The sequence below is a fragment of the Buteo buteo genome, chromosome 5 (genome assembly GCF_964188355.1).
Source record: "Buteo buteo chromosome 5, bButBut1.hap1.1, whole genome shotgun sequence".
NCBI lineage: Eukaryota > Metazoa > Chordata > Aves > Accipitriformes > Accipitridae > Buteo > Buteo buteo.
In genome coordinates, this window is record NC_134175.1 from 50,020,881 (window position 1) to 50,045,880 (window position 25,000).

The following is a 25,000-nucleotide window of genomic DNA, read 5'->3' on the forward strand; positions in this document are numbered from 1 at the left end:
GCTCGGCCGCTTCCCTCTCCTCCGCCTCTCTCTTACAGTAGGAATACCTGTGATTCATGTGCTGCGAGTAAGACCCCGAGTGCGAGAAGCGCTTGCCGCACTTGTCGCACTGGTAGGGCTTCTCCCCGGAGTGTAGGCGCGAGTGCTCGATCAGGTGGTGCTTGTGTTTGAACGCTTTCTTGCAAATCTGACACTGGTGTGGTCTTTTTCCTGCGAGGAAGGACAAGAGGACACGCGTGGGTTACAGCGGCAGGGATGGGGGGGCTTCTCCCTTCGCTCCCCCCTCCGCTCCCAAAGGTGCCCGAGCAACGCGACGCCTGAGCCACCCCGCTCTCTTCTCTTTAAAGGAAGCTCCGTTGCAGAAACAAAAGCGACAAACCCCACATTTGTGCTACAACTTAGACTTTGGAGGCTTTTGATTGTAGTAATTTTACTCAAGCAGCTCTGGATAATAAAGAAAATGACTCAGAGAGCATCAATGGAAAACTGGCAGCTCTAGCGAGCAGCTGACACCCATGAAAATGTTCGAAAAATATCCCTATTTATAAATAATTCTGCTGACAGCATCATATACATGCCGTATTTCTCTCCCCGCCCCCCCCCCCCCCTCGCTGAAGAGATTAGCCTGCAGAGAAGACCTTTGTTTCTTAAAGTTTTCTTTGTGTACGTTGCTCGTGAATAGCAGGAAGCCAACATCCTACCTTTGTGCCTTCACCAGTGGTGCCACGCGAGCGTTAAGCCAACCGCTGGCCGACCCTTCCCCACCTACAGCACCCCCAAGGCCAGCCCTTCGTGCTCTACCTTGGGATACGGCTCTAGCGACAGCAAGAGGGAGCTGGGACTCGTCGAGTCCCTACGGGGATTGCTGTTGGCAGGAGGACCCGGGCTGGACCCACGCCGACCCACCGCAGGGGTCCTCTCCTCCAGCCCTCGCCTCGGGGAGGAAGCCCCTCGACGACCGAAAGACGTTTTTCCCCCCACCACGTGAGCAAATACAAATATATACATCTGCCACGGAAGCATAAGGGGTTTCTAAATAAAATGTTGTCAGCCACTCGCTGAGTGCTAAAGTAGTGTTAAGCTGCAGAAAACAGTATTTCCTTTGGCATTTCAGGCAGTTTCGAACCAATGTTTGAAACTCAAAACCAGTGCCAAGCCTAAACACATCTGGTTGATCCCAGGCCACAAATAGCACAGGAATGCCTTCAACACCTTCCAGAACTGCCATACTGAAAGCTTAATTCCAAAATAGAGCTGACAAAAAATACTTGTCAGCATGATGCCACACGACAAAACTCAGCAAAGCATGATGCAACCGTGAGATATCCAGACATAACATATGGTGCAAAGATTGGAATTAGTGAAGACCGATCACCAAACTTAGATTGCAGAAGGCAAAAAATAAAATCAAACATTAGTACCTTCAGCCAGATTTTTTTTCTTTTCAAAATGTCAAATTATAATCTTAGTGTCATTCAACTGAATGCTCCGGAGTGGTGCAACCATGCAGGCGGGTACAGTGCCAATTGGTCATTGTTTTATATTTTGGGCTATTTTTACGCATCTAAAAATGCTGGTATTCGGTGCCTGAAATGCAGAGCCCTGCTTTGCATGTCTTATTGCTAGAGCAGATCGTTAGGAACTTACTAGTGAACTGTCCTGATTCCTCAGGCGTATTTATCATGCTTAGCTAATGTGGCATGTGACCAGAACAGGAATAAACTTCACACCAGAGCCCTCCCATCCTGTCAGTTGTAAAAGTGTGGTATTTCGTTAATTCTTAAAGAAGCAAGCGCAGGGAGAGGAAGAGTACGGTGGAGGGTAGGACAGAAAAACCCAGCCGAGATCGAAAGGCCGGGAATATGGGACACTGGCAGCACCAGCATGGAAGGAAATCCGTCAGGCAAAAAAAAAAAAAAAAAAAAAAAATGTTTTCAGACCACTGAAAGATCTCGACTTTGAGGAAAATTCAAGTTGCTCCTCTATGAACCTGATCTGCTTTCTTTTGCCCTGCAGTCGCTGCTGGGACTCGAGAGCAGGGAATGTCAGGCATAAAAAAAAATTCCGCTTCCATAGCAAAGTCGCTAAGAACGAATACCAGGGAATATGCTAATTTTTTTGCCCGATCTAGTCACAGCTACCTTCAAGTCCCACTGTGAAAGTTCACATTTAATAAGGTGTGATTAACGAATGCTTAAGGAAGCCAAAAATCGTACGTTATGAAATGAAGGGGAGATCTGGCAGGAAGGAAAATACAGGAGAAACCACAGACAGAATAACCCAAGTGACAGGGAAATTAGTGGATGCCTGGAAATTGGGACTCAAACTACATTTCTTTGTATGAGAGTTTCCTAAGCTTGCACACATGCAGGGTTTCTTTTTTTTTCTTTATTTCCCTTTACAGTAAAATTGAAAATTCGAGCTTGATATATTGAATTATAGCAGTATAGCTTTTATGATCTGTTTCCTAAATATGCATTTCTGCCAATTTAACCTGTTGGTTAAAAGTCAAGCTTGAAGAAAACTCCGGGCTTTGAGCTGTACACATAATTTGGCTTTGAACCTCCAGCCTTGACCTGGGGCTGCACCGAATCCAGAGCGGGGAGGCGGCTACCTGCGATTCAGAACCCAAGTTTTGCCACGATGGGGAAATCCCACAGTCTTAGCTCGGGAGATTTTAGCACAATCAAGTCACTTACTCCAATTAGCTTCAAATCTCAACACGCTCTTGACCTAAGCACTCCTTAAACCCCAGCGGTGCCAGAAGAAAACCCTCACGGGCGAGGTGGGAGCTTTCCCAACGCTACCAACCAGCCAGCTGGATGCACCAGATACGCCTGCCTGCGTCCCTGCCTCAGCCCAGCTGTCCTGCTGAGCCCACTCGCCGCAACACGCTACTGTCCCTTCGCTACTATCTCCACAGTCGCTGATTTTGTTCCCTTTTTGTTCCCCGTAGACCTTCTGCTTTTCCTCGGCACCGTTTTTTTTGTGTCCTTCTCCTCACTGAACTGCCCACGCTGTCTCAGTCCCTCCCTCTGGCTTACTTTTCCCTACCATTAACAAGCCCAACCCTTGTCTTGTCCTGTTCCACTTCTCCGCAACGCCGCTCCCTCTCCGTTACTTCAAATTGCCCGATTTTTCGGATGCGTGCTGCATTTGATGCCCACTACACCCTTCACCATCCGGTTGCCCAGCACTCTTCCTCTCCTCAAACAGAACTCAACCACCTCCACTGCTGCTCAACCAGACTTGCCTCCACCCGCCCGTCCCCAAGGTTGGGTGACGTGCTCGTCCCTCAATCTTTGCCCGCTTCCCTCATCCCTTCCACGCGGCGTTCGTTCAACGCTGCACCTCCTGCTCGTGCTCCCCCCAGCCAGCGCAGAGGTAGCCTGGCAGGGAATCATCCATATTTTATAAATTAATTTAGAAACGAGAAGATTAAAATACTTCATATTTTCATATTAATTTATATTGTTACTAAAAAGACTATACTAGAGCTATTTAGTCTACCACATCCATATCAAGGACTCGGTTTTGATCTGAGGGAACATGACAGCTTGAGCAAAGTTCTTTGTTCAGACACCACACAACATACCTTAGCAGCGCGCAGCATGCAGCTGTTACAACACTAATTGAAATATGTTTTTAAATGTATCGGGTTTCCGAACATTTGCGGAAGAATTATTTGTTTCCCCCGTGTGCAAAACCCCCCGTATTTCAGCCATTTAAAAGGAGCGCCTAATCCCTACAATGCATTAGTAGGCCATAAAATAAAGCTGAAGTGAGGTATTTTACACGGGGGATGGGGATAAATCTCCAACTGGAGATGGATGGGGAGAACCTACAATTGTAGGTGGATGGGGAGAACCCGCGATCGTAGGTAGTCCTGGCTGCTTTGTCAGCTATTTAGCTAACACACAGTGAGAGCGTTGTCGTGTGATGTCGTAACATCAGGGGAGCAGAGATGGGACGAAAGGAAGGTGATGTGAACATCCCACCCCACAGCTTTTACCCAGTCTCATCTGAGATGACCTGTGTCGACGGTGAGGGACGGAGCTAGGAGAGAGGTACCCAAGGCAGCTCACAGGAGGGCTCACGAAACCCTTGGGTGTCGTCCGGTGGACGCGTGACGTAGATGCCACGTTTTGCAGTGAAACTAAATGATAAATCTCTCTCGAATATCAAAAGGAAAGGTTAGGGCTTTTTTTTTTATTCCACCATCTGCAAAAAGAGGTTCCCACAGGGATCTGCGCTCAATTTACAGAGGGAAAATCATAACTAATCTGTTTGCAAAGTCTCTAAAATTGCATTTCTGTGAAAATAAAACAACCAAATCTCTAACAGTAAGTATCTATCAGTCTTCCTGGGCTAAAAGTCTTTGACTGAAAAGCTATGCGTTTCCCATTTGCAGTGGTGTAAAAGTCATAAGACATCAGATCATAAGCTGTCACTGGTCCCAGACTAAATATCACCCAGCCTTTGCCTAAGGCAAGTGGGTCTTTTTTCTATAGGAGGGGGCCAAACAGAAATCCTACTCTTTGGAGGGAAGAAGGAAACATTTTTGTGACAGTTTGTTTTTATTTTTTAAAGGCAGTTCTTTTGAAGCTGCTTGGGGGTTTGGATGTTAGATGTAGTCCCAATGGAGATGGATTAGCGGCCAGAGCACAGCGAAGCGGTCAAAGGTGCAAGATAAATGCAATTTATATATAATTGCCCAAGCTGCACCTGTTCCATTTTGAATAGGAGACCTTGTCTACAGAACAAATTTCACAAGCATAGAATATATCCTCTTTTTTTTCTTTATTTGAGTGTAAAATGGGGAATTCTAAACTTGTATCAGAGTAAAGCAAGAAAAAATAACCTTTAAATAGCATGTAAATTTTTAATGAATCGAGCTCTAAATAAAGAAAACTCCTGAGCTGGGAATTCAAAATACTAGCCAGAGAGAGCTGATTTGCTACCAGGCTCAAGAACAATATTTAGTTTACAGAATCAATCTGGAAATAAAACTAGTGCTTGCATCAGCATGAAAGCTACAAAAATAAAAAAGAGGTCTTAATAAAATATACAGTGGAAAAGGAAAGGATGAAAGCACTAGCACAGCTATGAGGCCCTCGACAGCCCACACAAGTAATAAAATAGAATATGATGTAATATAGAACAACAATGAAAGGATTTAAAATTTCTAGGTAGGATTCTGAAAAACCGTTTCCAGCTTTTGTTGCAGAGCAGGCACGCTGCGAGTTTCCTTGCGAAGCTACGATAAAGCTGGTGTGTAGAAGACGTGGGTGTTGACGACGGCAGAACAAACCCTAACCTTCACCTTACTCCCGAATCAGCCCAACGCAGCGTTGGTGACCAAGGGGGGCTGGATTGCTACCCAGGAGCCATGATATTTCTCTATTTCTAGATGCTCCATTCTGTTGCCTCTCCTGCTTACTTACTACTGTTTTCCCTCCTTATCTGCAATGCAAAGATTTTTTGGCTCGCCAAATGGTACCAGTGCTTTGCCGTGAAGGCAACCATCTTCTTCACCTTTAGTAAGGGAAGGGCCTCAAACCTTGGGCTAAGCAGCTTGGAGAAATCTGAGATTAGACGCATGCAGTATCCGCTCAACTAATTTCAGCCTGACCAAAGTTAGGATGAGTCCATACAACTGCATGGGAAAATAATGTGAGCACCAAATTTCTGTGCTACCTGCCGTGCTCTGCACCCTAATTACAGTGCTGCTGGTTTTAAAGAAATAAGAGCTTGTGAAGCTCAAACTCTAAGAGGGACACATAACTTCTCTGAAAACTAAATGGCATCCCAAAATTAACTTGGCAGAATTTGGTCCTGCAACAAGCAGTGGCCTCTGTGCTAAATTTCAGATCGGCCAGAACCAATGCAATTCACTCATTGCAGTAAGGCAATAAATTTTCCTTCTCCACATGAAGCTAGAAGCTATTGCAGAATGCCGCTAATACTGCATAAATTAAATATTATGGATTGTGAAATTTGGGTCCCTTTTTCTACTGTGCTCAAGCTGCGGCAGGCATGTTGTACAGAGGTAATCACAGAGCTCCTTGATCTGCAGCCGCATGGTCCTACCAAAAGTTTTTGGGTTGACACAAAGAACCGGCCAAATCCCATTCTTCTTCTTGCCCTGGGAGGGAAACTCAGCTCCGCTGCAATACCTATGACATTCCTGTTTTCTCCTTTACAACAGTTGGTGTAGCACACGATTAAGGCAGTTCATGTAGTTTTACCTGTCAATGTTATTTTTTGCGCCAAATAGTTTCTCTGGGGTAAATCTTTAGGGGCTGCAAAGCAGGAACGTGGCCTCTGTCTGACTCTCTTAACCCTCATTCTAGTGTGAGAAGTGGTGACAAGTAAGAATCTGATTGTTCAAATATCAGAGAAAAGACCTAAAAAAGCACATAGATTTTTTTACATAGGAAAAAGAACATCGGTATGAACAACATCCACTATTTGTGCTTCTCCAGGAAAGACAGGAAGTGTTCCAATTCCTCCTAAAATATATTTTTGATGAAGTAACAACGGATCGTGATCAGCTGGTCAGAAAATAGCAAAACACACAGAAAAGAAGCTTTTTCTCTTTTTTAGGTTTCAAAAAGTCGACTGAAAAATCTGGCCCTACTCTTACAATGACCCCATATGCAGAAGATGGCTTTACGTTCAATTCTGTTCCTTCCACTGCACACGGACTGCAATTTCGCCCCTACGTTATTCATGCAATTCCAAGCTTTTTCCAAACCCTCTCAAATTAATTTGAAATTCACTGAAGATGCCTGCTAAGCCATTAGCCACAGTCCCAGCGTGGCGTGCCTCCTGAAGGCTGTGAATGAGTTATGGGGGCTAGCCCAGCCAAGGTCTTCAGAGCTCCCAACCACCTCTATCCAACGTTAGCATGATGCGCGGAGGCTCCGAAAAAGCAAACGCATCCTTAGTAATACTTCACACTTCCCATAGCGAATTCCATCGCAGGATTTCAGCCTGCATGAATTAAGATTTACGACACCCCAGGGAGGCGGGCTGGTATCGGTTCCCTCCATTTCAAAGATGGGCGAAGGTGAGAGAAAGATGAAGCAATTTGCTGAAATTTGCAGAGGAAGTCTGTGGCAAGGCAGAAAAGAGCGCGGCACGCTCAGCCTCACCGCCCATGCCTTTGCCACAAGACCATCCTTCCTGTCTCTAAATGCCACGCTCGGGCTTGATGATGTGCTGTGGTTCTAGCGTATTAAATATGACACTGCGTACATGTTCTGGATCATAAGGCTAAGTCCCATAAAATTGACGGACGTAGTGTTGAGAAGCCGAAAAGGACAGAGCAAAGAAGAAGGGGAAAGGTCCCTACACTGCAGCTGTGTGGTATTTTTCTAGGCAGTAGGTTCCCGTGCTACTTAAAGACCAGAACATATTTTTGCTTTTACAAATGCAGTTTATTTTGCAAATCAAGGTGATTGCACACATTTCAGCTTGTCAAATTTTCAGCCTTTCAACCATATGTCTGTCGACCTTATGGACTACCAACTTTATGGGATTCGACCATATGTCCAGATCCCGATATATACGAAGGCCAGTTCTAACATAAGAGCTTTACGGTAGTAGTGTAGTAAACCATAATGTTTGCAGATGGCTGTAATAAAATCATTCAGGAGAGGAAAGGTGCAGGGACGTAAAGCCTTCAAAGCTTCTTCTACTGAATAAACAATTTGATCTGAATAATGTAGTGGGAAGCACATTCCACCAATGAACTAGCTGATCTAGTCCAAAATGTTGCTTTTAATTTTCTTTCCTAATCTCACATGTATTTTAACTTCCTTTTTTATTTTCCTGTGGGATTAGCCTAAAATTTGGAAGAAAAGTGTAAGAAGGAAAAATAACAAAGTAAAGAATTTTTTTTTAAAGGCACAGCCCGCTTCTGAATTGTAAATTTTTCATATGTGAAATGCCAAATGGTTATGTGCGGCCTGGAAGATGTATTAATAGAGAGGTATAAGTTTTTTACTGTCACATGGTGAGATTGAAGGATGATGTGACTCGCTTCATTTCCTGAAGTGGGACTCAGCTTTCAAAGTTAAGGAAAGTTTCCTCCTGAGTAAGCTTTTTCTAACTCTAGGAAGTTGGAGTTTGGTTTATGTCCTGCTGCACAATAATTCACATGATAATTCACATTCCCTTTGTCTAACAGAACTTGATATCTCTATTATTTGGGGAGCTCCGGTCCCGTTTTCCCCTAGCTGAAACGTGCTGAGCCGATGCGTCCCCCTCGGAGAGCCCTCCACCTCCGGGCTCATGCCTGTCCTGGCTGACAGCAGGGAAGGGAGCGCTGCCCGCGAGGGGAACCACGGCCAGCATAGGTGTGATGGAGGGTCTTTTTCAAACCAAAATATTTTTTAAGCTGACAATCCGCGGTGAGCTTTGGCAAGCTTCCTTGAACTAAACGATAATCAGTTCCTACTCGGGAAAGAAGGAAACCTTCCTTGGGCATTAACTGAGAAGTGAAAAAGCGAAATGCAACCTGCCTGCGCTGCTGGCGTGCGAAATCACGGCGAGAGCAACCCCCGTGAGCTGTTTACTTTCAGATAACTTGGCCAGAGCCAGCTCTCACGCTGCTAACGTCAGTGGAAGTTTTTCTACTGGATTAAACGGTGCGGGGTAAGATAGTGTCTAAGAAACGAGAAGTACACTGTCACTCTTCCTTCCCGTGCCAGGCTTTGTGTTGACCAAACTGCAGCCCTTTCTGAGTGCTAGGGCCTGCCTTATTTGAAGAGGGCTCATCCCGCGAGATGCTGAGCGCCACGATTGCCACCACGCTCGACATGGCACGAGAGCTCACCTAGCACCTGCCAAGATTCACCCCATCGCATCCAACAGCCCATTCCCAAGCAATGACCATTAAAAAAAAAATAATGAAAAAAATAAGTTGAACTGAGCAAAAGATAGTATTTCTTCCCTGTTGAGAGCCTCAGCACCTGCTGAACCGTTCATTGCACAAGCGTACTCATGAAACACTGCAAGGAGCATAGCACGGACCTCAACCCTCCCCTCGGCGCGCGCGGCCGGCCGCCCTACCTGTGTGCTCGTATTTGTGTCGCAGCAGGGAACTGCTCTTCTGGAATGTCTTGTCACATAAGTCGCACGCGTACATGCCACTTTCTGTCTTCTTGATCTTCTTTCGGGACAGACATGAGTCGGAGTCCGTCATGTCGTCGAGGCCGGACATGTAGTCTGGGGTTCCATCAAGCAATTCTCCCTGTGAGGGAACCACCCGTCAGCGACACCTGCTTCCACCACCGCTCCTTCCCCAGAGGAACCAACCTCCCCAGAAAGGTTAAAATCATTTCTGCTTAGGATGGGTGTCCCTCTTGGCTTAGGAACCCGTCGGTAATGAAACTACAGCTGATGGGAACTCTACGAGGAGCCTCCTACTTCTCTGCCCGCAACCGACTTTCTGGTTTTGAGTGCTCTGCAATAATATGATTTACACAAGCGGACGCTGGTTATCATATTGGCGCTGAATATTTTCAAGGAGCAGAAAACGCAAAGGGGAGGCTCTTCGTGAATGGCAAAAGGTATTTGTAACATTTTTCAGGGGTGAGCGTAAGCAACAGCTAAGAGATCATTCCTTTCAAAACAGTGAAACTTGGATATATTCTGTATCTGTAGAAAGGTTTTAATTGAATTTTATATTTAGGTACAAATGTTATTATTATGCAATCCATTTAAATGTATGTCTCCCGACTAAAGGCCTCAAGCTATATTTTTATATTTAATTTTGTAATTTGAAATAGGGAATATTAATAACACTTTTTATCAATGTTCTATCTATGTTAAAACAGCCGTCAGCATTAAGCAATAATGAATGTGGATCAGTAAATTATTAAATTTCTTGATATTTATTTTGTCTTGATCCAAAGAGAGTGCAAACTTGCATGATAACATACATTTCCATTTGCTATCACACAGTTCGGTGTTCTTAGACTAGGTTTGCACTAATTAATATTAGAGAAGATTAAATAGGCTTAAATACATTTACAAAGAGGGCAGATGTACTGTAAATTGGAATAGTGGAACAGCTGTTATGGAGGTGCAGTGCTATTTATGCTCCTATTGTGCAAAGAGGGATTACAGCCTGTAATGTAAAACCATACCTGATTTTCACATTTGAAACTATAAAACATTTACTAGTCAGTAAAATTACTAATAGACCATAATAGGACATAGGGGAACATGCGCCAATGTAAAAAAAAATTATTAATCTATAATCAGTTAATCTCATTTAACTAAACTCTGTACATTATATTTGAATACACCCAGCAAAAAACTATAAAAGTACATGACTTCTGTAGAGCGGCTCTTTGCTGTAGGCACGCAAGCGGCGAAATCCTTTACTACTCACGTATTAACTCTGGGACGACCTGAGAAAAGGATTAAGGGTTGTACCCAGGCATGAAGAAGTGCTGACCCAGCTTACGTGTCCAGCGAAAGACTTTGTCTGCGATTAAAGACCCTAGCTGCTACCCCTCCAAATAATTTCATTTAATCCATGGGTCTTTTCAAAGCTGTTCCAGATGACTGGCAGGATTAGAGGACGGGTAGTCGGGGAAGGGCAGGAGGCGGGCTGAAGGAAGGGGCTACGGTAAAGCAACGCATCAACACTTCTCATCCCCCAGACATTCATGAGAAGAGAGAATGCCTCTCCCATGCGCGGTGGGTGAACAATCCCCCCCAAAACATGCAGAAGGAAGCTCTGAAGGGCTTTCAACGGGATAGAGCTGCTACAAGGCCATACAGACCTCCGCTTGGAGGGATGCAGCTTTGCGTCCAAGTGCGGGGGTGATTCCCAAGAGGCCTCCTACTGCTCCCTTTCCCCATGGAGAAATGTAGTTATGCCCTGCAGAGCTCAGTTTCTCTACAAAGTTCCCTTTTTTTTTTTTTTTCTGCAGGATGGGATTTTTCATGGACATTATTATTATTATTATTTAGATACAATTCTAGTAAGAAATGACTGAGCTCTTAACAGAGTAAAACCATAAGCATTATGCCATTATGCCTATTCAAAGGTATAGATACTGCTTCTGAATCCAAGCAGAGGTATTCTTACGGTAATCGCAGTTTGTTTTCCTACTCCACTGCATTTTCGCACGTTCGGACTAAAGTAAACTCTGCTAATTTTGTTGGAAATGTTGAATATAGCTTTGGGCTTTTTCTTCTGCAAGAGGACATACCACAAAATACTCGATTCTAGCCTTTCAAAAGAAAACGGTTGCAACAATTTACCTGAAATCCTTGTTTCCGCTGGTACTTTCTCCTTTGCTGCATATCGGCAAAAGTAGCTGCTCCAGTTGGGTAAGTATAGGCCATATGTGGTAGGAAGCTCATCTGATCTAGTCCTGGGTATGGTCGCAGCCCAGGAATACTGGTCTGGACTGGTGGCATAAAAGTGGCTGGGGGAAATGCGCTCTGTGGTGGAAGTGTTGTGTATAAAGGTTTGGCACTAAATGGGTTCATACCAAATACTGGGTTAGTGCTTTTATCCAGATTATTTGAATTAGAAAACTCCTTCTTGATAAAAGTCAAGTTCAGTGGCTCATCTGAGTTTTCAGATGATGAAGAAACACTGTTGTGTTCTAAATTTACACTATTAGATTTTGTTTTGTTCTTTGTGGCTATAATACTTTTGGGTTCCTTCATTTGTTTTGGTAAAGACAAGTCCAAAGGCTCAGCCTGAAGCTCCTCAGAAGAGAAACTGTTTGGAGTGTAAGAACTACTGTGGGAGTTTTTAGAAGATGTGGAAGAAAGATTTAAAGGAGAAGGAGTATTGCTCCTAGAGTGGTCCAATTTATCAACTGGTTTAATATTGGTAAAATGAGGAGGTTTTGTTAGCCTGAGAGGAGTTTCACAATTAGTAACACTGTTATGGAGTTCAGCTATAGATGGTGAAGTTATAGAGTCCACAGGCTTTATTGGAGATCTGGCTGACAAAGAGTCTTTAGTGGGAGTGTTGTTGGTGGCAGCCAGCGCCACCTTGGCACTGGCCCTTTCCAGTGATGGTGACCTGGAACTTGAATACTGGTAGACTTTTCTTTGTTCAAACCATTCCTTCACAAATTCCTGAGGAAGGCCAACAGCAATGGAAATTTTCAGTAGTTCATCAGAGTTGGGTTCCATGTTCATAGCATAATATGCTTTAAGTACAGACATGTGGTCCTTGTATGGGTTGATGGGGCTAGTCATTCCTTTCTCAGAAAGTACTGATGACAGCAAGAGGGTTTGCTTATCAAACACTCCAGGTTTGTTGGGAACCATGTTCTCATGAGGCTGAAGGACTGCCTTGATTTCTTCGTTCATTTTACACAGGTAACGCTCATGCTGATGCAACGGAATGGGACCAGGAAAGCTTTCTTTACAGAACTGGCATGAAAATGGAGTGGATACGTTATGGTTCTCTATCATCTTGTCTTCAGTTACCAGGTCTATTAGGGTTCGCAGCTTCTCTTTCTTAATGTTATTGAGCTGCCTCCTCGAGTCTGTGGTTAAGCTCTGGAGGCAAGCTTTGGCTTCATTGACTTTCTCTAATGTATAGTCAATAATACTTTTAGTGGCACCATTATGACTTACTACTGGAAGACCCACAGGGGGAATACTGGGGGAGGTAACTCCTTGTTCCTCGGCTTGAGAGCATGAATCCTTCATGTGGTAAACCTTCAACTTGGAGATCTCTTCAGCCTTGCAGTCCATTTTCTGCCTGGAAACCGTGTTGTCCACAATCTGTAGGACCTTCTGCACCTCACTTAAATTACTGCCTACCGCAGGAAACCCAAGCAATGGTGCTTCCATCCCTACACCTAAGTGCTGCATCGGACTTTGAGCAGAAGCATGAACTCCTAAGGGGCTGGTTGCTCCAAGTCCACCATTCATAAAAGGACTAGTTGCACTAAACCCATGTGAGGCCATAAGAACCTTGTATTCATTGAAATCTAGTGGTTCTGTTTTAATTTTCAGTAGGCCTGTTTGTTCAGACATACTAAGTGGTTTGCCATTCTCCAGCTTGTTTCTCAGCTGTGTAATGGCTGAATTAGTAGGAGAGGAAGATACAGAATTAGGAGAAGAACCCGTCTTGATATTGTTTCTCATTCTGCCATTTACAGAGATTAAACCAATACACTTCTTGCTGCTGATGTGCGAACTGTAGGAGCCAGAATGGGAGAAACGTTTCTTGCAGTTTGGACACTCATATGGTTTTTCACCTAAAATGATAATTAAAACCAAACGTTAATTATCTTTGTTGCTGCTCTAGTTGCAAGCGATCGCATTTGATACCCAACTGATTGTCTGTGTATCCACTGATTAATAGTGAGAAAATATTAATTCTATGGAAACGGCCACACACCACCACTGCTTTACCCTCCTCTTCCTATGGGTCTTGAGATCAGTTTGGACCCACGGTCTCCAGCCGGCAACAGCCGCCACGGTGTGAGATCGGCTCCAGACTGACCATTGCAAGTCACAGGTAAGTACCCTGTGACAAAGGGAATCAAATCAAATCCAGACTGTTCAAATTTGATTTGTTTCTTCTTTTTTTTTTTTTTTTAAAAAAAAAAAAAAAAGGAATTTCCACTGGAAACGAGCGTGGTGTGAGAAACTGAGTGCTGGTGTTAGGACCTCCACGTCAGCCGGTGGAGGTTTGTGCCCTGGGCAGAGCCCAGCGGCATTTCGTGTGCTGAACGGTGCATCAAGCAGGAAGAGCCAAAACGCACGAGCCATTCAATATGAGACACTTTGCGCTAACTCGTTAGCTGAGACTATGAGCTGTATTTCACTTGGGGGGACTTTTTGTTATGGAAAATATAATGGACTCTTCAGGGTCCGACTGCACAGAAATGAGCGAACGCTTCTGAACTCAAACTGCCAAACAAACAACCTGTATTATTTGCAGGAAGCTTTACTATTTCAAAATCTTTCAGCAAGACCGTGGTATTAACAGCATGATAAATGAGGATGACTCAGATATCACTTATGAAATACCTTAGTAGCTCCAAGAAGCCAGAAGCAGAACTGTGTAAATTTTAAGCAGTCTTTAAAACTCAGCTAATTAAACAAAATGCAAATGAGCACACCAGCACCTCCGCTACTCACCACTGTGAATTCGCAGGTGTTCCTTCAGATGGTGTTTATATTTGAAGGCCTTGCCACACTCAGTGCATTTGAACTTGCGATTGCCTGCTCCTTGGGTCAGCATTTGGTGCTGGGAGAAAAAAAAAAAAAAGATACCAACATGAATTTTATGCAAGAGAAACCATGAATTTGTAGCTTAAAAAACAAAAACGAAATTAATGTGGCTCTGAATTTATCAAGCGGACCAAAAGGTCTGCATGTACATTTATTTGTCTCATCAGTGTTGCAATAAAAATCAAAATGTTGGCAGTAAACCGAAACAAATGAGAAAGTACTTTCACATGAGCATTCGATATTTGCTTTAGAATTATTTCCTAAGTCTCTCATCAGAAATGTGTTGCTTTAAGGTATCTTATGATGAGAGAAACTGTTTTATAAGAAGATTTGTGGCTCTTAATATTCCTAGCAGATTCTGAACATGTGGGACTCTGCTTGTTTAAAAATTCTGTTTACTGCGTGTGTAGGAAAGACAGAAATACTGTCGTTAGTGGCATTTCGTGTAAGATTTAATTCATTATCAAGCAGAAGAGACTGCGTCTTCGGCATGAGCTGCTGCTGGAAGTGGTTTTTGAAATCACAGAGCAGCAGGGAAGACTTGAGCTACCTTTCGTGCCATGTTTTCCCCCAGTGCTCTTCTAAGGGGTGAGGGAAAGTTGAAAGTTAAAAGTGGCATAAAGATATAATCAAAGGCAGCTGACCTTTTTGCAACAAGCACGAAAAGCCCCGTGACTTTGAATTTGGAGAGGAAAAAAAAAAAAATGTAAAAAATCTAATAATATTAATAATAATGCAGCCAACCACTCTGGATGCTCAAGGTAGGAGGTCAGCCTTTTGCAGGCGGCCACGACACAAAAGCCTATTGCAGGAGCAGGGAGTGGGGAGGGGAAGGAGAAAAAAAGAAGGGGGGGGAAAAAAAAAAAAAAAAAAAAAGGCAGCGCCGAAACGGTATGACAACTGCGAGGGTGTGCTGCCTCTTCCCACATTCCTGGCGAGACAGATGGTGTTACATGGGACACAGGGAGGTTTGTTCAAACAGCAGCAACCTTCAAAGATCAAGCAGAGCCCAGCCCGCCGCGCGCCATTGAGGGACCCGCGCTCATATGTTGCTGAGTTGCATAAACAAACAGCAACAGCTGTTTTGTCTCCCCCCATCGCCCTCCGAGGACTACTATAAACTTTAGTTGTGCCACTGTTAATATGATACAATCATTTTAATTTACTAATTGTAAATGCCATGAGCAAATGAGGGGACTTTTCAACACCAAAGCTACCATTCATAATGCGCCAGCACCGGCGTGCTCTCGCATGTGAAATTTCAGGCGGTTACGTTGGATAAATATCTAGGCGGGTTTTGGTGGTTTGTTGTCTTTTTTTTTTTTTCCCCCTGGTGTTTTTAATGATACGAAGCAAAAGAAAGAACCTTACGGCGGATCAGGTTAGGAAAAATACACATGTGAAAATGTGTTTGTCTACTGGAAAAGAAAGAATAGGAGAAACCGCTCTAGAATCATTTATATTGATTTAAGATCAAGCAAAAGATACGGTTCTCTTAAAAATGCTAATTGCAAAAATCGCGCGATTAGGAGATGTGTGTTTGCCTAACTGAATTTACCTTATGCTGAGAAAAACCTACCAAGAGAAATACAGCCGATCATGATTTTCAGGTTTTTAAGAAAAATAAATACGGCATAAAGCCTTTATAATTTGACACAATGCACACATCTATTTATTTAAGTTTTAACCGTGCCATTTGAGTTTCCATTACAGCCCTCCATAGGATGGGTTTTCAGAAGTAATTCTCTGGCGAGGACAGGAGCAGTTTTTTCTGCTGGTATGTAAAGAGTTTTGTGGCACAGGTCTATCGCCAGCCTGTTTAGGAGCACGAGGGAAGCTCAGTCACCTGTTTGAGATACGCAGCATTTCCTTAAATGCAGCCCTGATATAATATTACATGCATCACATCGAGGAAAAAAGTGCTTTGATTTATCGCAGATACTCTGCCGGGCTACACAAATGATAGCGATGCCGCGATTCTAGCGCGTGCGTGTGTTAGTGGCACAATCACAAATGATGGCCTATATGTACTGTAGGAAGAGTTATTCTAAAAATGCGTAATTATGTTTAACAAACGGTTATACAAAACACGCATAATTTCACGTGATTGAAAAGGTTACTTGAAAAGTAATGAAAAAATATTAGCGGATCTTTTAGTATGTCTTGGAGCTCCTCTTTGCAACACTGCAAAGTAAAACTAGGTGAAAAATGGAATTAAAATTGCTGAGATGTTTAATAATGTATAATTAAAATGCTACAGTTTCATTCACTTTTTGAGGAACATAAAAACGAACTAAAGTCAAGTTAAAGTGCAAATAAAATTTCTAAATTAGAAATTAACACACTCATTCGATCGTGAACATAAGACTATTAAATCATATTAGAAGAGACCATCAAAAAATCATTTAGACCTCAATTAAAGCTATTACCATTAAAAGATCTGCATCTTCAAAATGCCATGAAAAATTAATAATGATTGCCAATCAAAGCAATATCGTTTCTCTAAGGGGTTATTACGGAAAGAAATCACTTAAAACCAGCCCCCCACCTGATCTGTCCCTGGCTTGTGTGTCACCATATGCCGCTCGAGCTGGGTGCGGTAGGCAAACGTGTAGTTACAGAGAGGGCACGAGAAGTTCTCCTCGTTCTTCTCGTGGCGGTACTTGATGTGCTCCTTGAGGGACGTCAGGCGCTTGTAGCCCCGGTCGCAGTAGGGGCAGGTCAGCAGTTGGGCGAAGGCATCTGGAGTTCCAGGTGGCAGGTCTGCGCCCCGGGATGGCGGGGAAGGAGGGGGGGAGGAAAGAAAGGCAGGCCAAAAGGTCAGCAAATCAATGGCAGCTCATGGGCTGATTGCCCGGGATGGTATGAGAAGAATCGCTGCAATCTGCTGCCCGAGAGGGAGGGACGGCGCTTCCAACCGGCGGCGGGAGGCACCGGCACCCGCGCACGCCCACGGCAGACTCGCGGGACCCGCTCCGGACCCCGCTAGGAAATTAAGTACGGGCATCGCTCCACCGGCGGACCTCGCTGGCTGGAAAACTAAGAAATACTTTTCCCCATCGGTAGGCGATTCGCATTCCAGCCCCGGCTCGTTACGTTACTCGTGCCATTGACCGAATCCTTCCCACCGACGCTTTCCCAATTATTTGTCAAGGCAGCGGAGAGCGATAGGCCGGCTACCCCGTCTTGTGGTGCACTAAAACTCTACTAAAACTTTCCAAACTCTCAAGTGGAGCAGCAGCCTTTCCCCGTTTAAATTCAGCTCGTCAGTTCACCCGCCAAATAATACAAATTTGCTGACTAAAAAATCACAATACACTGAAATTACAACCCCAATCTTTGCTCATGAAATTCCATGCTGCTGCAGCTGTTCTTCAATTTTTAAGGTAAACACCCAGGCATGTAGTGCATTTATAATTGCAACAGCTGCACGAGGTCAGGATACTGGCTAAAAATGAATTACAGCCTCACCATTTTCTTCTTGCCCATTGGCCTCTGGAGTGCCAAGGCGAGACAGTTCCTCAGGGGCTTCGGGGTAAATAATGGCTGTGTCGCTGCGCTGCAGGTACTCCGCTATGCTAACTGCGTGCCCATCTCCTTCCTCCAGTTTCCTTTTGGCAAAATATTCCTCAAAGTCCGACGTGCAATTTGCGTTCTTCACTAAAACGAGAGAAGGGGAAAAGAAAGGAGGTTTGAGCGCATCCTCCCCGAGAGCGCGGGTCGGTTAGCATCGGTACGCGGAGGTTGAACTGGTGTGTTGGGGCTGCAGCTGGATCCTCGCTTTCATCGGTCTTGCTCCAGCTGCTAATAAAATTAATGCGGGCTTTCTACCGGGGTGGATGGATGTAAGGGCGGACAGTTAAATTAGCAGGAACATGGGCTCTGTGGGGCAGCAGGAGAAGTTTAGGAGGCTTGGGTAATGCAGGGAATCCTTCATCTGTGGAACCTGAACCTTCAAGGGTACTCCTGGGGGACCCGGGGCTTTTGGTATGAACACAACTTGACCTATAGGACTGAGCTCAGCCGCCCCCAGAACCCAAGACAGTCCCCGCGCAGGAGACGGTAGTTGCAGGTAGTAAAGACCATGACTGCTTCTCCTCCAACATGGGTCCTGCCTTGGGCTGCCCTTCCACGGCAGGCACGAGAAGAGAATTGCTCGCAGCATCTTCCCTTCATTTTTTTTTTTACCTCCCTGAAAATTTAACTCAACAATGGGAGAATAGGTTGTTTTAAAAAAAAAAAGGTATCGCTTCATAGATTTCTACAGATAGAACGGCATGTTTTAGACCAAAACAGGGACACAAAGCCTAAAACCCCTTTTACGGTCTGTACAAGAGTTTTCCTTCTTTTCCTTAAGTGTAAACCCTATTTTTTATTGTCCATGCAATGTCCATGGAACATAACACATGCTCAACCACAAAACACCCTGTTACTAAAAATATGCTTTTCTCCTCCATGTATGAACACTGCATACAGAAAAGATCTTAAAAACTCTGGGACATTGTGGACAAATATTAATATAATTATACCAGGAAAAAAGAGGTGATCATTTTCTTTCTCTAATTTTTTTTTTTTTTTTATTAGCAAGTCTTGGAAGACACAGTTGGTGGCAGGGAATTAAAGATACTTGTTTTTAACTGACCGTAAATGAAAAGAACAGCTTATGATCGATTACATTTTTAATGTATTTCTCCTTAGGTGAAATAAGAAAATGAGGCAATGCCATAAACTATTCTACAGTTCATGTAAAAGTAAAATATTAAATGGCACGATTCTGCTCTCACTGATGCCAGGGAGCAATATGGAGTAAACTCATGGAAATCAAAGGGGTTATGGCCCTGCAGGGTTATACCGGTTTGTGACCACTGGAAATGAGAGACTAACCAGCTCCTTGGTGTTTAAAAACGGGTAAATGCTTTGCCTCAGTTTCCTACAAAACTGCAAGGTGATGCTGGCAGTCAAAATGAGACGTGGCCTCTGACCGGAGCACAACTGGAAACCTGAAAGCACCTGATTTGAAGCGGTCATCTCGCTGTCGTCGATAAAAGCAGATATTCATCTATGCAGACCTCATTCCTTTAGCTGATAAAATCAAATCCTCTGGCTGAGACAAATATGCCCTGTTTTTCATACGGGCTGAGCAGCTTCTCAACTGTTCTGCAGTATTTTAGTGACAGTGACCAAATGGCACGGGGCATGGGACCCCGTGGTTGGAAGGAAACTTCTATTCCTATCGCAGCGGGTTTGTAGGGAATCGCTACAACCCCACGGAGCTGCTCCTCCCTTGGTCCTTCTGTAGCTTCTGGTATCACTTGTTACTAGCATGAGAAGCAATATCTCCTTTTTTTTCTCCCCCCCCCAAAAACCCAGCTTCTAGAGAAGGGGAGTATGGAGAACAAGACCGAGTACCTTACCTCCATTTTGTTGCTGTGAGAGAAATATAACAAAATGGTGGTTACCAAAGTACACCTTATGCACAACAGCATCAGACTATGTTTTTGACTTCGTTTTTATCAGGCCAAAACTGAGGCATTACTTCTTACATTGGAAACTTGACTTTTCATTCCCTTGCTATGCCTAGATCTCCCTACTGTTGCAAGATCACCCACCCTCCGGCTTAACGCTGCCCCATCTCCGCTCCTTCCCTTGGCTTAGCGATAGATCCAAAGAAAACAAGTTTATTTTTTTCCAGATTCAGGCCATGACCCAATAAACGTCACCTGTGAAGCAGGGGAAAGAGATATTTTCTCCAGAGAGGAGATATGGGAGCAGGAAGGGGAAAGGGTGGGATGGCTCTAAGGGATGGCTCCACGTGTCCTCCTGCTCTTCCAGGCAGGCTGGGAACTTTTGGAGCTTGCAACCGCATTTATAGAATAGGGATTCAAGCCACTGAGCAAGGCCTGAGTTAATATTAGGAGCTTCAGTCCCAAGCTCAAACCCAAACGAGGTTCTTCCTTCCGGGCCCCCAAGTCTATCTGGAGGCTGATCCAACAGGCTGCGGAGGACCGCTGCGATAGTACTGGCCTTGGCTTCCTAATTCTCTGGATTATTTAGCTTCTATGTCTGTGCATGCAATCGGGGAGCTAAAGCAAATGTTTATGTCTACATTATAAACCCCTAAAAACAAGGGGATTTAGTGGAAAAGCTGACAGATCCTTAACTGAAACAATACCACCAGTGCTGCGACACTGCAGATTAACATAAATAGCAAAAGGTGAGCATGTGTATCTGGTTTCTCACCCGCGATGTTACTGACAATGCAGACATGGCTGGAAGCTCACCCAGTGTTACTAAAAAGACCCATCTGATAAACATTAGGTTTCTCTCTCGATTTCTGGGGGGGAAGGCTTGCTTCCCCCCTCCATGCCCTAATTTGTTTTCCATGCAGAAAGTCATGTTCCCAGATTCCTCGTGGACTGACACTGCGCACACGTTGCACATCCCCTCCTGCGAGGCAAGAATTTCAGCGCGATCTACAGCGGGTGACCTCACCAAATAAGTCTTTTTTTAATTAATTATTGGAGCCTGGAGAGCAGAAATATTTTCAGCTCCAAAAGCCGATGTGGCCGTGTCACATAAAAATAAAACGCATTAAGGAAAGCTATCTTTGGAGGCATTTAGGACCTTTCAAGATAAAGTGAGAGAGAGGTTCAAGGAGCTTGGGAGACCAGTTATTGTGTGTGGGAACTCGTCCTGCGAGATGGTGATAGCTGCCCTTAATCGCAAACAAAGCTAATAAAACCACAGCCTTCATTAGCCAGGAAGTGAGAGGCCCCCATTGGTACACACAGATTACAGCCTGAAAACGGCCTGTCCTCCAACCTGCCAAGTTTTACTTCTGTTTTCCTCCCTCCAAAGGGGTTTTTTTTTTTCCGTTCTTTAAATTATATTAAGAGATCTTTACTCGAAGCTTGTCAGATGTTAGCAATCGAAACCGGGAATTTTTTTTCTGTTTGTTTACAGGGAATTTGTTAATCTATTTTCTGCAAACATCCCAGTTGTAACAACCGTAACAGGTACAATAAAATAAACTATAGGAATTTATTCATTCACATTTAAAAAACCCCTCCTGCAAAACATCATTTTGTCCAGTAAACCATTTCAGAAATCCCAGAAATATTTACAAATTAATTTAGCAGGACCGAAGACTAAAATTTTCACTCTAATGGTCACTTTTGCTTTTCCACTATACAGCCTCCATGGCTCATTATAAAAATGCAGCTGATTAATGTATGGATAACAAAATTTCTTTTTTAAATACCACTAGGAAGTGGCCATTCTGACACTAGCAGAATAATTTAATAACGGAGACTTTTTCGTTTAGTTTTCTTTCTCTCCTAATGACGTTCCGCAATGAACTTGATGCTAAAAATACACTACAGTTGTTGCATGCACCTACAGCAACTTTGCCAGTTGGATGCATGTGAATGAGTCTGAAGCTGTATCTCCTATCTCTGTGCTCAGCCCAGGTCGTGGAACACTGCAAGATCTGGCATCAAGAAGGAGAGGCACGTTGCGTTAAATGAGAGAAACCTTCTTGGCCCATCTGGAAGAGCCCATGTTAATCAGTAGGAAGACCCAAATGGCTTTCTTGGACACCAGAAGGTCACTGCGGCGTGTCTTTCGCTGAAGATGGAGTCACTGATCCAACTTCTGTCATTGGGTCGAGTCTCAGCCTCACCTCAGCTATTTTATCAAACATCAGTATTCAATCCCCTTACTACCTGCAGGGAAAAGTTGAGGCCATACACTCAAGAAAGGCCCAAAGCCTATAGCGAGGCTGAAGAAGAAAGCTTTGAACATTTCCCAGACTAGCTAGGAAGGATCTCGAATAGCTCAGGGACTGACCTCTTCCCTTTCCTCCTCAAACAACGGTTGGGGCACCTCAGTTTTACTCTACGTGAAGGATGCTGCAGCTCCTGATAGTCACCTGGCATCTTCCACTCAAGGTGAAAAGACTGGCAAAGGCCTTTAGTTTATCAGATGATTTAATATGACTAAGTAATCTGACATTGCTCTTAAGAGACTATGGAGACTGCAGTCATTACAGAAATATTCTCCACCCAGGTATCAGCCTCCACTGAAGGAGGTAGCTCTGAACGCCTCAGTGATAAAAGATTCGAATTAAACACTAGCAGAGCACTAGAAAACTCGTAATCATTATTTGAGCAAGCTGCCCATCACAGCGAATAACAGCTGGAGCAAAGAGGAGGCTGGGACTTTTGCACAAGGCGTTTGGGGAAGGAATTGCCAGGTGCAACATCCAGAGCAGCTCTTGCCTTTTAAACACAGGCCGCCTAAATGCAAAGCACTCTTTGAACCACGAGTTTGCACTGCACCAGGCCGGGTAGGGGCAACCTTTATCTTTTCCCCCACAAAACTGGTTTCAGAAGCAGCAGGAGACCCCACGCGGGGTTAGCGGCAGCGCTGCGGGGGGGCTTGAGGGCACCCTGCCCCCAGAGAGATGCCGTGAGGGCGAAGTCGAGCAGGCAGAAGACACCATCAGATACTGGAAGGGAAGGGGCTAAGAGGACACGAAGTCTTCCCCCTCAAGCAGACCACACTGCAAATATGAAAGAGTCAAGGCCTGTTATAGTAAGGAAAATATGTGCAAAGGAAGTCACACGGACTGATAGGAGACCTCAAAGGCTCTGGTAATGGTAATGCAGATAACCATCAAGTCTTATTTCCGAATCAGACGTCTTTTAAAGTCCTGTTTCTCCAAGTGCTAAGCACAATTTGTCGCTTTATTAACGTCCCTTGGAAGTAAAAAAGCTTTTAAAATACATATGTATCCAGTTCTGTACAGCAACATCATTAAGTATATACATAAGGATAAACTGTACCTTGGTGCCACCCGCCTTTCATGCATAGTAAATCTAATGGATGAAAAAAGCAGTGACATGGTTTTATTTTCCTATTATTTTCCCCCTCAAGAATTATAAAGTAAATTTCTTGTGTTACTTAATAAGAGCATTGGGGTTTTATGTGGGTGTTACCAACATTAGGAAAGTGTGAGTAATAAAATCCTTGCAAGACTTAGGTACCACCTTTTACAGTAATATTTGTGGAGGGCATTACCTATGAACTAAAACTCATAGTGGAATGCATAGAAATGTACTTATACTAGAAATCTCTTACTTTTAACCGTGTAAATCAGGGCTATCTGCAACATCTCAAATTGTGACAAAAAGCAAAAGAAACGTTGGGTGATGTATGGCGTTCAGCTGTGCTGAGGATGGATTGGGGCCTTGTGGCCTTTGGAAAGAACATGGTAAACCCCTGAATTCATTTGGATTAGAAAATAGTAACAGAAACCTTTTGCTGTTTTGCTTTGCTACAGAAAAAAAGAGATGGCTCGGAGATGATGCCTGCTAAATATCTCTGTCCCCTTTCTTGTTCCACAAAATGTATTGATTTCTAAGAAGAGAGGAAAAAAAAGAGATGTGGAAAGTGGAAAAAAAAAAAAAAAGATTAGCCAGAAACATAATAATCTCATAAATATGCATTTAAAGTGTGTGTGTCTGTGTATCTATGTAAGGGGTTTATGTGTGTCTTGCTGAAAAGATGTTTTCAGTCTCTGAAGTAGCTTACTCTGTGCACCATGCGAATCTGGGGTTGCCAAGAAGGGTGCACCCCATCCTCATTATCAAGCTCTTTGTACAGTCCCTCTCATTAAAAGACCACTGTATCTTGGTCCAGCTACTTTAAACTATACGAGATGCACCCTCGCTGGGAAAACATCTCCTCACGCTGCTGAAAACTATTAGCTCACAAGGACGCAGTTAAAAGGAGTTAGGGGCTGAAACGTTGCGGGGCATGGGAGGGGGAGCAGGGACCCTCACCAAAGGAGTTTGTCGCTGCACCGTTGTGATCAAATTGGGGAAAAAAATTTAAAAAACCCAGGAGAATTAGGTAAATGTTTCCCAACTGTTCAACTGAAAACAAGAAAGAAATTGTTTTGTCACTTCTTCTCTTCATGCACAGCTAATTCTACGTGATACCGAAGGAAAAGCGCCGCTCGTATCGTGCGATCCCTTACCTGTACCATTGTTTCCCGTGGTCTGAATTGTGGCTTCAGGCCCCATAGTGTCATAATCTTCCTTCATTTCTTCTGCGAAAGAAGCATGCACACTTTTTAGCGTTTGCGGGTTATTGACTGGCTCACAAAGCTAGGGAGCACGCTGCGGTAGCGGGGAAGATCCTGCTCCGGGAAGGGGAGAAAAGGGCTGTTGTGGACCTCTATACAATGGCTTTGTTCTGGCAACTGAATGAGTTCAGCGGTGCTGGATGGACGAGAACTTATTTACTTTAAACATGACAGCCAGTGGTGGAAAACAGAACTATTTGTCCGGAGTAAATGAAGGGCTTTTCCCCAAATCTAATCTAATAAGCAGCCGGGCTATAAAAAGGGAATTTTCTTTTCTTTTCTATTTTTTTTTTCTGTATTTAAAAGAAATAAGCAGTTAACAGACACTGTGAGATCTGTACCTGGAAGAAACTGCAAATACAAAAGGAAGATGTAAGAAGTTCTTATATCTCTATTTCTATCTATCGTCACACAGATCTTCCGAGCTGTCATCATCATTTTAACCTCATTTGAAGCGCAGCGTGTATTAATATCAAATGGTGCAGAAATGTGACAAATTTTCAGCTGTGGGCAGTTCTTCTCTGCCCGTACGATTTGTTTGCGTCTTCTGTGCACTCTCTGTGCGCTGACAAAGTCTGCCTTTATGGCCATAAATTGGGTTAATTCACATGC

At 43.9% G+C, this 25,000-nt stretch overlaps 1 protein-coding gene across 4 annotated transcripts in view; it reads right to left on the reverse strand.

Moving 5' to 3' along the window:
• The window catches only part of ZEB2 (zinc finger E-box binding homeobox 2), a 115,402-nt gene that overhangs the window by 1,803 nt on the left and 88,599 nt on the right, over positions 1 to 25,000 (reverse strand). For 2 of the 4 annotated variants that reach the window (XM_075028968.1, XM_075028966.1), the window contains 7 exons: positions 24,281 to 24,349; positions 17,710 to 17,898; positions 16,787 to 17,001; positions 14,146 to 14,254; positions 11,287 to 13,256; positions 9,079 to 9,259; positions 1 to 210 (listed from right to left, as the gene is read on the reverse strand). The exon at positions 1 to 210 is cut by the window's left edge and continues 1,803 nt beyond it. In XM_075028968.1, the coding sequence (XP_074885069.1) occupies positions 1 to 210; positions 9,079 to 9,259; positions 11,287 to 13,256; positions 14,146 to 14,254; positions 16,787 to 17,001; positions 17,710 to 17,898; positions 24,281 to 24,349 (2,943 nt within the window). Of the gene's footprint in view, positions 211 to 9,078; positions 9,260 to 11,286; positions 13,257 to 14,145; positions 14,255 to 16,786; positions 17,002 to 17,709; positions 17,899 to 24,280; positions 24,353 to 25,000 lie in introns of all 4 variants that reach the window. The other 2 variants (XM_075028967.1, XM_075028965.1) reach the window with 1 other exon arrangement.